The sequence below is a fragment of the Accipiter gentilis genome, chromosome 5 (genome assembly GCF_929443795.1).
Source record: "Accipiter gentilis chromosome 5, bAccGen1.1, whole genome shotgun sequence".
In the NCBI taxonomy this organism is placed as follows: domain Eukaryota; kingdom Metazoa; phylum Chordata; class Aves; order Accipitriformes; family Accipitridae; genus Astur; species Astur gentilis.
Genome location: NC_064884.1, coordinates 9,268,173 through 9,282,286, shown reverse-complemented (window position 1 = coordinate 9,282,286; position 14,114 = coordinate 9,268,173). Strand labels below are relative to the sequence as shown.

The following is a 14,114-nucleotide window of genomic DNA, read 5'->3' as shown; positions in this document are numbered from 1 at the left end:
CAATGCACTATTGTGTTTTGAAACAGCTAACAAGTGGTGGTTATTTATTTTGATCCTGAATCAATTGGGATGTGTAAACTGCCAAATTACTCTAAGAACACTGCTGAAGCTCTTGGGAAATAATGTATTGTTTCTTTTGGCAACTAAGGAAAATTTATTTGTACATCATCAGATTACTTTCACAAACTTTCATTCATAATACATGAATATGCTATGCCTGGTGTTCATGTATACATCAGACTTTTAGTGAAGTAGACTTGTATTTTCTAAATATAATTTTTGTTTTACAATAAAGAATTTTACTGTATCATTTGACATATACTAAGATATGCATTTTCACTAGTAGTATCACCAGATTTTGACAAATTTCTAATACAGCATTCTGGTACAGAAGTGGTACTTGTTTTTTTGGAAGTTTAATACAATTGGTTCTCAAAAGTTAGTGTTTTGAAACAAATGAGAGAGAATTTACATCCAAAGCCAAGCTGAAGGTATCTCGTTAGTGTGGCCTGTAAAAAGAAATTGGTTTTGCTCTACCTACCTACTGTACTTCTTATAATGACTTAAACAATGGAAACAAAATATATGTGGTTTTGTCTGGTTTTCCATAATAAGCGTGAAGATGTTTGAAGATTCCTCCCTACAGTGTATTCTGATACTTGAATTCAGACTGGTTTTTGCTGCCAGTTTGTCTTAGGGTTTTGTTTAATGGAGCCTTTCCTTGTGCGCTTTGGGCATGCAGTGTGTGATCGGTCTAACGTGCGCCTGGACACAGACCGAACTCTGCCTGCAGAGTGCCACCACTCTTGCAGTGACTTGAAGTATTCATGATTTAGGTTAGAAGCTCCTTTCTGCCCTGTGCCAAGTTAGGTGAAGATTAATGTCAGAAATAGTCTTGAACTGGTGGGCTGCTAGTATTTTAATATTTAGATGGATAATGATAATTCTTTGTCTGTGGATCCTGCAATCTGATTGGCAGAAACGTGGTCCTTAACTAACAGGTAAAGCCCAAATGTGAATCATGGCCTCATTTTTAGCCAGTCAGATCCTTCATCCCAAGCGTGTTCCTCCTGCCCATGGACGGGGAGCTAGACCTCCGGCCACCAGCCGCGCGCTCCTTCCTTTCCTACTGCCACAGTGTCCTAGGGAGGGAGCTGTGGGTCTAACGCTGAAACAAAATACAGCCAGAACATAAAAGGGATGTGCCCGATTTATATTTTTATTCTAGGTAAACTTTTAGAAATGCCAAATACTATTTGGGGAGCATGTGCTATGGTAAAGATGAGAAGGAAGACCAGTCTGTCTGTGTGACCTGAGGTCTAGTTCCCTAAGTCGATGAACTTGTCATGACTTCCATCTTCTGCCATGGAGAAAGGAATGTTCCATTTTCAAAAAGACTCTATTTTGAGTGTTGTATATAATTTCTGAAGCACTTTGTTGTCAAAAATAAAAAAAGTCTGTCTTACTCCATCTCTCAAGCATACTGTTGTAACAGCAATAATGATTCATGTGTTGGCCATCTCCGAAGGATTGCCTAAAATGCCAATTCTTGCTTTCTTGGCTGTGACGCTTTATTTCCTCTTGTGAGCTTTTATGTGCAAAAGACCAACAAATGGGTCACCGTTGCTTAAATGACGTGTCATTCATTTTGCATCCTGCATGTAGTATTTCTGAAAAAGTAATGGCGCTTTGTTGTGCAGAAGTTTGTTCCAGTGATTTTGTTTGATAATTACAAGGAACTCTGACTGTTAGTCATTTGTAACATTGTTTAATTTAATTTTATTTCCAAAAGTAGATGTTGAAAACTAGTTTCCCATTTAAATATATGTTCTTAATTTTGTATTTCAATGGCTGAAAAGTTGTAAGATCCAGGCGCATTTTTCTGTGAAAGCTACATGAAACCATGTTTGTTCTCTCGCTTTTTTTTGAGAGGCTGAGCAGTATTAAGTTAGTTGCCCTGTGCTAATAATACACCTACTTGTCGAGCCCTAGTCTATACTGCCAATAGTTTAAAAGAGGGGAAAAGAAGGAAAAAAAAGGTGTCTTGGAGCCTGTTAACTTAAAGTCCTTTCAAAAGCCAAGTAAGACCCCCAAATAGTTTTGATTTATCCAGATTACTTAACAGCATTACCATCCACTAAACTGACAAAGAACAACATTTGGTAGCCCCAACTGTTCTTTGCAACTGAGATTATAAGATTCCATTCAGGAAAGCACTTAAGCATATGCTTAAATTGCTTTGCTTTGTTGGTGCCCTGTAGCGTAACAAAACTAAGGGGGAATGGGTTTGACCACAACCTCTTCCTTTGTTTGATCTGCCTCTGTTAGGATCAGTCCACAACTACAGAGGCAGGCCACTACATATTATTCCACATAAGTGCTTTATTAACTGCATGTGGTGTGAATTAAATTAGTCTAGCTTTGTGTAATTTGGCTCGGTTTCACTCACCAGCTGAAAACACAGGTAAATCATGTCTCAGTAAAAATAACTGCACCGCTGTTCATCTCTACCTTAGCTGGGAGATCAGATCCCATTAGTTGATGAAAAGACAGGCATAAGCCACAGAAGCTCAAAATCTGGACTGTATCCATCTAGCAGTAGTCATTACCAGGCACTTCAGAAAAATGTAACCCAAAGTGAGCTGCTTAGAAATCTGTAACTTCATTAGAAATCAGTTTATATTCTGGAATACTAGGGTTTTGCAAGGCAGTGGGAGAGGGAAAGCGGTTCATGACAGTGTCGTGGTATTTATTCAGGACTATTGCAAGTATCTTTCTCTGTAACAAGAGAGTAAAGTAATGGGCAGGAGTCCTTACTATGATAGGTATTTGCTTTCTATTGTGTTCTCTATGTATATATTACCATTTCATTTATGTTTTGTGTATTAGTTTCTATGTATCCTTTGAATGAGCCAGTTTATTATGGAAAATTTGACTATTTAGTTTTGTTTCCTGCAGAAAATATTGCAGCTACTACCTGAGAGGATTTTTTATCGATGGCATTTTCGCAGTATAGGTAAGAAGGAATGGTTTAAAAACATTCTAGTACAAATAACATCAATGTTTTCTGTAGTTGCTCCCTGGTTCTGCAAGTCCTGTTAACCACAGGATCCACTAGTATTGCCTGTACACAAATAGTACTTACACATGAGACTTGCAGCTGAAAATTCTCAAAGCAAATGGAAAATCTTTTTACCTGCTGTAACAGCTTTGTGTCCCTTGTTTAGTGTGGCTTTGGTTGCCTGCTTAATTTTTATTTTGCATGAATGCTCTTTAAATTTTTGTGTTCTTTGATTTACCTGGGTCCTCTTCCCTTTTTTCTCTTTCATGTGCTAGAAGCTATGAAGATGATGTGGGTTATAAACCAACACACCTTTTTCTAATTAGGTCTCTCATTGTATTCACAGACTAATGTCAAAAAATTAAGATTGAGGAGGGTTGTAGAATCTGTATGTGACTCTCTTGCAAATTTGCATTATGATAGTCTTTTGCAAGTGATCATATTCAAGATGCCCATACAAATCCGTAGTACTAAATATTGCTCTTTGCCTCTTCCTGGAAGTTTGTTCTGTAAAACTTATGCTGTGAATAGGTGGCTGTTTGGTAGTTGAGCACAGACTGTGCTAAACTGAATGCAAACCATCGGACTGCTGCAGTGAACAGGAGATTAATTTCTTCTGTGATATTCCTGTATTCTCTGTGCAGTTCAATTCATTAATATTTGTGAAACACGCTGTTGTCACACTGTTTGTGGAAATTAAATGAGGAATTTCTGATTTAGAGCTGGGATAGTGAAGGAAAGAGATTAAGGACAAATACAAACTTTTTACTAGCTCTTATTGATCAATTTTTATTTCAATGAGTGGTCCACAATTTTATTGGCCTTTATAAATGGAATTATGAATACATGGTATTTCTGAAAGTTTAGCCCCAGCTATCTTACTGATCCTCATATAATGGAGGATTTGCCAAGCATCACATTAGAATATGACATTGGCCATGACAGACACAAGATACCTATGGATGGCACTCACCTGGGCAAACCAAGAGACTATCTGTTCCTTCCCCACACTTCTACGGCATTTGCTGTACTTATTCAGGCTTCTAGAGCAAGAGAAGGGATAGGATGAGTCCAGCAGAGAGAAGTCTTGGAGTTAGTAAAGCTCTGCTTTTTTTTCTTCTTAGTCTCCTGTTCATTCTGCATGTTTTGTGGGACAGGTGTTCTGCAGAAAAAGGCTTCATAAGCATGGAACTGAAGATTGTATTGCAACACATGCATAAAAAAAGAGCAAAATAAAGTTGCCAACTTAGTTAAGGCACGCACTTGCAGTACTTGGCTTAAAGCACTTCATGTTCTTCTGCTATAGTTTTTTCTCTTAAGCATAAACATAATAGATATCTAACAGGCTTGGTTTAGTCACTCATGAACTTTGGAAATCTAATTAGAAAAGCAGGATTAATTTTTTTGAACAACTGTCATGTTCTTTAGAGGTGTTCATATAGGACTTTCAACTAGATTTTAGAATTAGATTTGAACATTAATGCTATCAGGGAAAAAAAGTTGTATTGTCTTTAGTTCGAAGACAGTTAACTTTTTAATGATTTAAATATTGCCTGTAGCCTACAGTGCATATATAGTGAATGTTTTGATCTTGTGATCATGTAGAGGAGTCTGAAAGCAAAATTTATTCCTCTCGTTTTTTGACCAGGTTGAATAAAGCTAGAGTTAAATGAACACAGAAATATTGCAAGGTGGAATACATTTATTTTGATAGTCAAAGCACCTTGAAATCCAATGAAGTACTTTAACTTGATAATTTCCTCCGAATTAAATATCTCTGATTCTCATCACTACTTTGAAAAAGCTGCTTCTGAGTGCTACCAAAGTGGTCACAATGTTTTTTTTTGCTGTTTGTTAAAGTAAATGTTATGACCCCTTGGGGGGTTATATTTCTTCTAAGTAGTACTTTTTTTGTTGTTTGGTTTGGTTTCCAGCACTATTTCATCATCTGCCATGTTTTTCATCAGAACAATGAATTTGCTGTTGCAGAAGAAATAATGAGTGGAAGTTAAAGGTCAAGGAAAGGGCTGTTGTCACATTTCCAGTTAGTACTGACAAAAATAAAAGGCGACATCTGCTTGACCACTTTACTACCATTTCATCTGAATTAGTCCAGAACAAATTGGTTTTAGTCAGTTGTTTTATAGCTAAGATATGCTTCTCTTGAATAGTCATATTTGGATAACTTTTTAGTTGTGTCAAATAAGCTACAAAATTTGGTGGTAAAATTATTTACAGCTGTACTTTGTGATTTGCTTTTTGCTTAATATTCACATGCATTAATATGTATTTGCTGTGTATGTTAATAATGTCCATTTAATACTGTGAAATGATGAGATCTTGAGGGAGGGATCACATTTAAGGAATGTACCTAATTCACAAATCTAGGAGAAATAACAGCTGAGAGCTACATCATGTTATTTTTCTCAGAATTGGATTTAAAACATTTTTTACCTGAAGCATTTGATGCATAATCTCTCTCCGGTTTTAAGGTCAGACATTTGAAGCTAAGGGCAGTTAGCCTGGTATTTCTAAAACCAGAGTCAAAATAGTTTGTAATTTTTAATAGTTGTGTTTTATAGACATGAATGTGGTATAGATTGCTAGCACCTTTTTCTTATCATTATTGTCAATATTAGTGTATTTGAAAGCATTAATCCTACAAGTTGGACTTTTTGATTTCTCCAAATCTAGTTAAGTAAAGATTTCCCCTAGATATATTATTTTTAATGAAAATAATTTGAGAAATTGTCACCTGACTAAAATCAAAGTACTTCACTGTAAAGATACATTATATTTAATCTTGTAACACCAATGATGATGATGATGACTGTAATTTGATTCACTTTGGATTTTCTCACACCAGAGTTTTCTTAAACACCAGCATAGTAGCCACATAGTAAATGGTATTAAACTAGCGTTTTCTGTAGTATTAAAAAAAAAAAAACATTCTGGTGGAAAGTGACCATCTTAGTATCTGATACGTGCCTATTTAATTTTTCTAATCCAGGGTCGATTCTGAAGAAACTTTTGCACACTGGAAATTCTCTCAAGGTATTTCTCTGTGATGATGTATTCGTACTTCTTTTCACTTCAATTCTTGTGAAGCATATTACTTCATAATTTTCTAATATCAGTGTTTTTCAGATTGTTAGGCTTTGTAATTCTATTTATTCAACTTTTAATAATAAATTTTGTTATTTTAATCCTAGATTATGTTAATGTTTATCTTCAGTCATTTTGCTGTTCTAATGACCTTTGTAAAGTTACCTGGAGAAGGTATCAATATATTTTGCTTAATACTTTATTTTTTTCAGATCTCTCTAGCGCTAAGTATACTGTATTAAGCGTGTTGGTTTCTTGTTCACCAAGGAGTTTTAAATCCGTTTTTCTTATTATATTGCTAAAATTAAAATTGTGTCTTGTTAATAAAAAAATAAGTAAATAAACTTAGTAAACTTACTAAATACCCTACCTTGGGTGGTTTTGTTGCGTCTTAGTTTTCATGAGGATCTTCTGATCCCAGTGATGTTAAGGACAATATCTTGCTTTGACCTCTGTGGGGCAAAGATTTCAGACTTCGTAGGGCACAAAGTATTGGCAGCTCCCTGGTTGTGCAGTACGCTTGCTGTTGTATTTCCAGAGCCCCTTTTAAGATTGAGTCTTGAGACTAGCCAAGATGCATTTGGCCCCAGGAGCCTCTGAAGTTGGAGTGGTAATGCTGTCTCCTTGGAGTGCCACTGCCTTGGGTACAGCTTGCTTCCACCCTTCTCTGCTCATGATTAAATTAATAATGCGATTACTCTTGGTATGATGGAAAGACTCACTTAGCACATAGCTGGGATGAAAGTACTTGGCCTGCATTTTCTTAACTATTTAACTGTGTTACTGTACTTACAAATCTGTTTTATTATCTTTTTTTCTACAAAATCATCCCCTTGTAGATAAGATGTGAAGGAATCCGACTGTTTCTTCTTTGGCTTCAAGCGCTTCAGACTAATTGTGCGGAAGAGCAGATATTAATATTTGCATGCCTTGTGCCTGGCTTTCCACCCATTATGTCCTCACGAGGTCCCTGTACACTAGATAACCTCATTAGTCCTCCTAATTCGCCAGACGGTGAGTAAATGAACGCAATTTCCATGATGAGCGTATTGCCTCCACATTCCACCGAGGTCTTTTGTAGAGCTATAGAGTTTCTTGTGGGGAAGATGTCACATGGATGATACTATTTGTCTTTATAATTGAGATGTACTGAATTTGTCCAGCTATTGTATTTGTTGCAGCTGTATAGCCTTCTGATCTTGTCATTCTGAATTCAGAACAGTTGGGTTTTGCTGGTGTTTTGGTTGTTTTTTTTTTTTCAATTGAGATGCAGCTATATGAACATGTTCTTGCAAAATAAGCAGGTGTGTAGATTTACAGTTTATTCATTAATCTGCAGCAATTGCTTGTGTTAACCCTTCCAAACTGCAGTAAATCAGAGGTTGGTACCATCTTTGATTTATGCGGTAGGACTTGGGGAAATAACGGGAAGCCCAAGCAGTTACTGGGCTTCGACTTTGTACAACTTGGTAGCGCATTAATGATTATTTTCAAATTAATCTTTTTATAGAAAATATCTTTTATTTAACTATTCTCAGGTTTTCTATGGTTAAAATATTTTTTTTTTATTTTAGCTAAGATTTTTCCAGAAGAAATAACCCCACTTTTGCCAGCTGTCTCTGGAGAGAAAATCGCTGAAGACCAAACCTGCTATTTTCTTCAGCTACTGTTAAAATACATGGTAATTCAGGTGCGGAGGATATGTTTTTAACTATTCATATTTGGAGGAATGTACTTGTGGTAGAAAATTAAGTCTACACTGTATCTATACGGAGCTGGTTTTGCCCCTCCTGAGGAAGAAGCTGTCTTCTGCACTTTCTTATTCTTGTTTTTATAAGGAAAATCATCCCAAAGGTATTTCTTTGTGCCATTTTTGGTGAAAATAAGAAGCTTTTCACGCTTGTGGTAAGAATTAATGAACGTTACCCAAACTAGCAAGATAACCACCTATTTTATGTGCTTGTTGTTGCATTTAGAAAATTGATACGGGGTAAAGATGCAATTTGTTCTCTTTGGATGCATACATAGCTGAGAAGACATGTAAAGGACCACTGGAGAAAGAGATAAAAAAAGAAGAGATGGCTTCCGAGATTTTTTTAAAAGGATGCAAGTAACATGCACATCAAAAATTTTAATTAGAAATAGATCAGATTAATATGTACAGGAAAGAAATTAAGATAATGTATGTATTTAAAAAGTACAAATTAAGCAACATTTTAAATAAAGTGGAAGCTGTATAGACAATCAACATTAAAGAACTCAGTATTAAAAAAAAGATAAAAGACAATGAAATACTTTGAGATACTTTTTTTTCTTGTATCAAAACGCAAGACCAAAATGATAATTTGGAAGGGGTTTTGTCATCTTGAATAAATGTTTTATTTTGAAAATGGGCTGTATAATACGATCACCTTCCTGCATGGCACTCTTTGTCTTACATATCAGAGTCTCACAACACTTCAGTTAAAATATTTTCACTGTTCTTTTTATACACTTATTACACGTTTGGGATCTGAAAAAACTGACTACACTATAAATCTAATTGCATTGTGGTTCATCAACATTCATTTATTTGTGTTGCTTGGTAGAGGGGAGCACAGTTGGGCAGTAACCTTGCTACAGAAAAGAGGTAAGATTAAAATAATCTGGTGCAAGTGCAGAATGATCGCTCAGAGCCAGAACGCAGAGCAAATCTGCATCTTCAAGAAAATTTATGTCTGTGACTGGGTAGCATTTAGCATGAGTCAGTTTATTTGCATAACAAATAAAATGATACAAAAACTCAGTAGTCCTTGTTTCCAAGCTCTACATGTGTATTTTGCAGAAGTAGGATATTGCAAATGTCACAACTTTTGGAGACTGGAAAAAGATCTAGTACAGATTACAGTATGAAAATGTGTTTAAATAAATCTCATGTGACTGATGTAAACAAGTCAGTTTTTCTTTAACTTAATAAATTATCATCTTGGATATAGATTCAGTGAACTTGTTATCTGCTATATACAGTTAGGCTTTCTGAAGAGCTTTTACTGAAAAAAAAGTTGAAGAATCCTGTAGTCTTTTGGTGTTGCTTAAAAAAAAAAAAGGGGGGGGGGGGCTGAATTTAAAGTATATGTCAAAAGATAAACACTTTTAGTGCTCACTTGCATTTCAAAAAAAGAGAAGTGATGTAAGAGACCAAAACCCAGGTAGGTTTAAGTCCTCAGTGGAAAGTGTGCTTCGTTGTAGAGATGTCTACTTTTACCTTTCTTTGAAATTGCACTGGATTTTCTTATAGAAATAAAGAAAATGCATCTGTATTGGTGACATGCAGCTTATTCCAAATTGAAGGTGTTTTAATATGAAAAGAGCAACTCTGGCAAAATTTGGCACAGTATTCCAAGGAATTGTAGTTCAAAACTGTTGGTGAATAGCAACTTGAAAGTACGTGTATGACTTCTGTGTTGATCTATGCAAGAACGGAAGAGTACCTTTAAAAATAAACTTAGATGTCAGCCTCTTCCTTGTCAGTGGAAATTACTTGTGCCTTGAGTCAAGTTTTGCAGAGGAGTATGGCATATGTGTGTGCAACCATGTGGCCATTGAGTATGTTTCTGATCAACAATATATTTGTCATAAAAGTGTAGCCCAGAGTAACTTTGTCTAAATTTACAGGTAAGAAGCAAATCTGTGAAAAACATTAATATGGCATTTTCCGTGCTTCACTGCATTAGAACAGCATAAATACGCTGATTTCTAATGAACTTGCTTTCTTTGATATGCTAAAGCCCACATGACAATATCTCGTATTCTTACTGCAGTTTGTAAAGTTTTCTGGGACAGTGTTAATTTTCTGTCTCTTGTTATCTTTTGTATTCAACGTGGAATCATTGTCAGTGTAACACATTAATATAAAGCTTTTTGTTTGTTTCTCTAACTCCATAACAAAGGCTGCAAGCTTAGAGTGGAAGAATAAGGAGAACCAAGACACTGGTTTTAAGTTTCTCTTTACCTTGTTTAGAAAATACTATCTTCCTCACTTGTTTCCATCTTTTACAAAGCTAACCAACCTCTACAAACCTGTTCTTGGTAAGTAGTGAATTTTGGTTTTAAGTAGAAAAGGAAATAATGGTGACTGTTCTCAGTAGCATCTCTGTTACCTGCTGGCTTATCACTACGATTCTGTTGAATGAGGGTTTTTCCTCCCTTCCGTGTTTTTCAGCTGTGTACAAGTGATTTTCCCCTAAATCTAAGCATCTGATTGAATTATGACCCAACCTATCTCCCTTCGCAGTCTTCCACTTCTTCCCATGTGTTTTCTGTCTTGTATTTCAGCTTGTGCAGTTCTTTGCACCCAAGTTAACTTTGCTTTCCAATGCGCTAAGTATCCTTTGCCGTCTTAATCTTTGCACTACTGAGTGTTCCAGAGCTATCTTCTCTTTCTCACTGCACTTTTTATAAGCTTCACAGAGTTTATTAATAAATTAACTTATATTGTAGTAGGAGCAGTTCTTTGTTTTAGATTTTGACCTTTTTGCAGCCCTTCTCTTTTGCTTTCCTTTGTTTTGCGTGATACCAATTATAATCTTCAGGAAAGGTCTGTGCTTTTATGTTCTTTTCTTTAGGAGTAATAAAATTATGATAGAATATAAGTATTAATATAATAAAAGCAGTCAGTCATTGCATCTGTTATTTTGTGTGGAGAAAATGTTGTTGGTGACATGCTCAATACATTTAACCAGAGTCTGGAAGCAATTACAGTTTTTTAAGATTGGTTTTTCTTTATCTTCTCTTTTTATCTCACCAGATATTCCTGATATAAGACCAAGACCAGTATACATTACTGCAACACGAAACAATGAAAATGTCTATAGCACAAAAATCCCATATATGGCAGCTCGAGTTGTTTTTATTAAGTGGCTTGTTACTTTCTTTCTTGAAAAGAAATACTTAACTGCTGTTCAGAATACAAAAAATGGAGGAGAAATGCTCCCTAAAATTATTCAGGTGTGCTTTAAAGTTTAACTCTTTTTTCTTATGTACATGCTAACCTTGCAAATGATCACAATGCAAGAAAGAAATGCTACTCCTAGGAGAATAAATGGTGTATTTGATTATTTTTCTTCTGTGATGGAGGGAGTCTCTGAGGGAAACCCTTTAGTAATTTACTAGAAATTTTTATTTTTTTTTTTCCTTGTAGCCATATGCCTTACTGGCTTCATCAGTATTATGTTTAGACTTTTGGAATTTAATCTGTAAACTGTCAAACTTATTTGTGCCATGGACCATTTCCCAGCAACATCAAAGGCTGCTTTCTTTTCCTCTTGATTATAGCAGCTGTTTCCAATGAGATATTACAAAAATATTTCACTTTCAAATTGCTGGTTCAGACTTCTGTAGGCTTAGGGACTTCACAATGAATTTTACAGAAATAGATGCTTTTTCTTTTAAGATGGTCTCCAGCTTCCTGTTAACAATTTAGGATCAATGTCAACTTATATTCTTCTCTTGAATAGTAGGTCAGTGTCAAATCTATATTCAGCGGAGAAGCATACATTAACTATTATGGCAGAACTGTATATTTTCATGTCAGTTGTTTTTGGAGTTCTTCATTGTAGAAGTTTGAAGCCCTCAACCAGCTAAGTGTAGCTTGCTTACTGAAAGTGCTTGATCTTTTCTTTCTCATTGGAAATTCCACCTTTTGTATAAACTGCTGTGCCATTCCAACAGACATAACCTGGAAAAAGAATGTTTTTCTTCTCACTGGATTTTATAGACAGCTGACACCAAATAAATATTCAGGTTGCATAAAGGTATTGCTGCCCTCAAAACAGAAACTGGTCAAAAGTTACCACTTAGCTGAAGCTGTGTGCCAGCTTTTGGCACATGCTGACTTCTTAGTGGGTTTGAAGCTCACTGACTGTAGCCAGTGTCTTGCAAGTGTGGCTGAATATTACCAAAAAAGTTTATTGTGAAAAGCAGCAGAGGTGTTATTGCTGCTCAGTTACTGCTCACTTGGTTGAACAGGGGCAGCCTTCTTAATGTGGACATGAAGCAGAACTGCATTTGGGCGATGCCTTGAGTTAGTGTAAGTTGGAGTTCTTTTTGTGGTAACTCAAAAGCAGTTTTGTAGTCCTCTGTCTTCTCCTGACTGGATCATTTTAGCTAGACATGGTTCAGGATGTTGCAAAATACATGTAAAGCCAGAACAAAACCTGACAAAGAGTTGTCAGGAATAATAATGTGCAAGAGTATGAGCCGTGTGTAGTGATATGATCCATCTTTTCCCAAAAATGAAGGGACTTGGGGATTCTTCTCCACTGTGTCTGTTCGCTACTTCCACCACTGCACCCATCTCTCTTTCTTGTCTTATGGAGTGGACAAGTCAGCTGTTCTGGGCTGGGGGGACCTATATGAAGTGTACATCATGCAGAGCATAAGGCCACATTCCTTCTTGGATCAAGTAGTAGACTGAAAATTACACTTCCTGACTGCTGGGATCCCAGTGTGTTCTGTGAAAAAGAGCACTAGTATCTTGAGTTCTGCACAAGTACTCCAGATTTTTCTTGTACACTATTTCAGTTATTTAATTAAGCATGCATTTTCTTCTGTGTAGACTGTTGGTGGTGTAAACCAAGATAAAAATGCAGAGCTGGAAACCAGTATGTCTTATGCGAGCGAGCAGGAGAGAAGCCATTCTAACAGCAGCACCTTGTCCGACAGAAGGCTCAGCAATTCCAGCCTCTGCAGCATCGAAGAGCAGCACCGGACTGTCTATGAGATGGTGCAGAGAATCCTCTTATCCACTCGAGGATATGTTAACTTTGTTAATGAGGTGTTTCGACAAGTAAGTATGTATGTTTAGTTGCTATTGTATATATATATTTTTTAAAGGAAATGTCGTGGTTATGAGAAAGAACACTGTGAAGGCTGTTGGTCAGATAACTGGTCAAACTTGATGCTAATCACACCAGCACCCTTTTAGTTTGGAGTCCTTCCTAGGTCTAGTTTTAACGATAAAATTATGACATTTTTATAAGAGCTGAAGCTTGTTGCTGATGCCAGACGGCAACGTATCCCATTTGAATGGGCCACTTTATTTATTCTTGGTATTGTGATGTAATTTAAAGGTGCGTAAAGAGTTATTGGCTTGCAAATTTATTATTTGAATTAGTAAGATTCTTGTTCCTGTGATCAATGTCAGTATTTAATGTCTGTTTGAACCTAGATTGCTTCTACTAGTATTTTTTATTAATTTGACATCTTTTCAATTGTTTGGGGTAAAACTACATGTGGACCTACTGGAGAATCCTTTTTTTTTTTTTTTTTTTTTTTTTTTTTGTCTGGTACCAAGGTAGCAATTGGTTGAAGCAGCTGTAGCTGTTCTAGGTCACATAGATGTGCAGAAGACACTCTCCAGCGGCTGAGTGAGCACACATGCTTTATTATGAAGTATCTTGTGTGGCATGGTTTAGGAACTCCTTGGTCCACTGCCTTTCAGTGGGATGGATGGCATTTTGACCGGAAGGTGTACTTCTGTGTATGTTAAGAACTGCTGTGGCATGCTGCCCTCTCCTGGTGTTTGTTCAGAGTATGTAAGGTTAGACCAGCTTCCAGGGAACAAAGGCTAGCATGATGCAGTACTTTTATTTTTATTAAATATGATCAGTGTTTAGTAATTGAAACAGATAATGGTATTTGGATCCTTTTTGTGTTTATCTCTCACTTACAGGAATCTCACTAGTCACTGTGAATCTCCTTTTTTTCTCTTTCTCTCCTTCTTTTCTCTCCTTCTTTTCTCTCCTTCTTTTCTCTCCTTCTTTTCTCTCCTTCTTTTCTCTCCTTCTTTTCTCTCCTTCTTTTCTCTCCTTCTTTTCTCTCCTTCTTTTCTCTCCTTCTTTTCTCTCCTTCTTTTCTCTCCTTCTTTTCTCTCCTTCTTTTCTCTCCTTCTTTTCTCTCCTTCTTTTCT

General features: G+C 36.2%; 1 protein-coding gene across 7 annotated transcripts in view; it reads left to right on the top strand.

Moving 5' to 3' along the window:
• RALGAPA2 (Ral GTPase activating protein catalytic subunit alpha 2) overlaps positions 1-14,114 on the top strand; it is a 136,429-nt gene that overhangs the window by 17,381 nt on the left and 104,934 nt on the right. For 5 of the 7 annotated variants that reach the window (XM_049801111.1, XM_049801109.1, XM_049801112.1 and 2 more), the window contains exons 4-10: positions 2,944-3,016; positions 6,072-6,115; positions 7,006-7,180; positions 7,741-7,856; positions 10,096-10,234; positions 10,953-11,152; positions 12,762-12,992. In XM_049801111.1, coding sequence (XP_049657068.1) covers positions 2,944-3,016; positions 6,072-6,115; positions 7,006-7,180; positions 7,741-7,856; positions 10,096-10,234; positions 10,953-11,152; positions 12,762-12,992 — 978 coding nt within the window. The remainder of the gene's footprint in view (positions 1-2,943; positions 3,017-6,071; positions 6,116-7,005; positions 7,181-7,740; positions 7,857-10,095; positions 10,235-10,952; positions 11,153-12,761; positions 12,993-14,114) is intronic. The other 2 variants (XM_049801114.1, XM_049801110.1) reach the window with 1 other exon arrangement.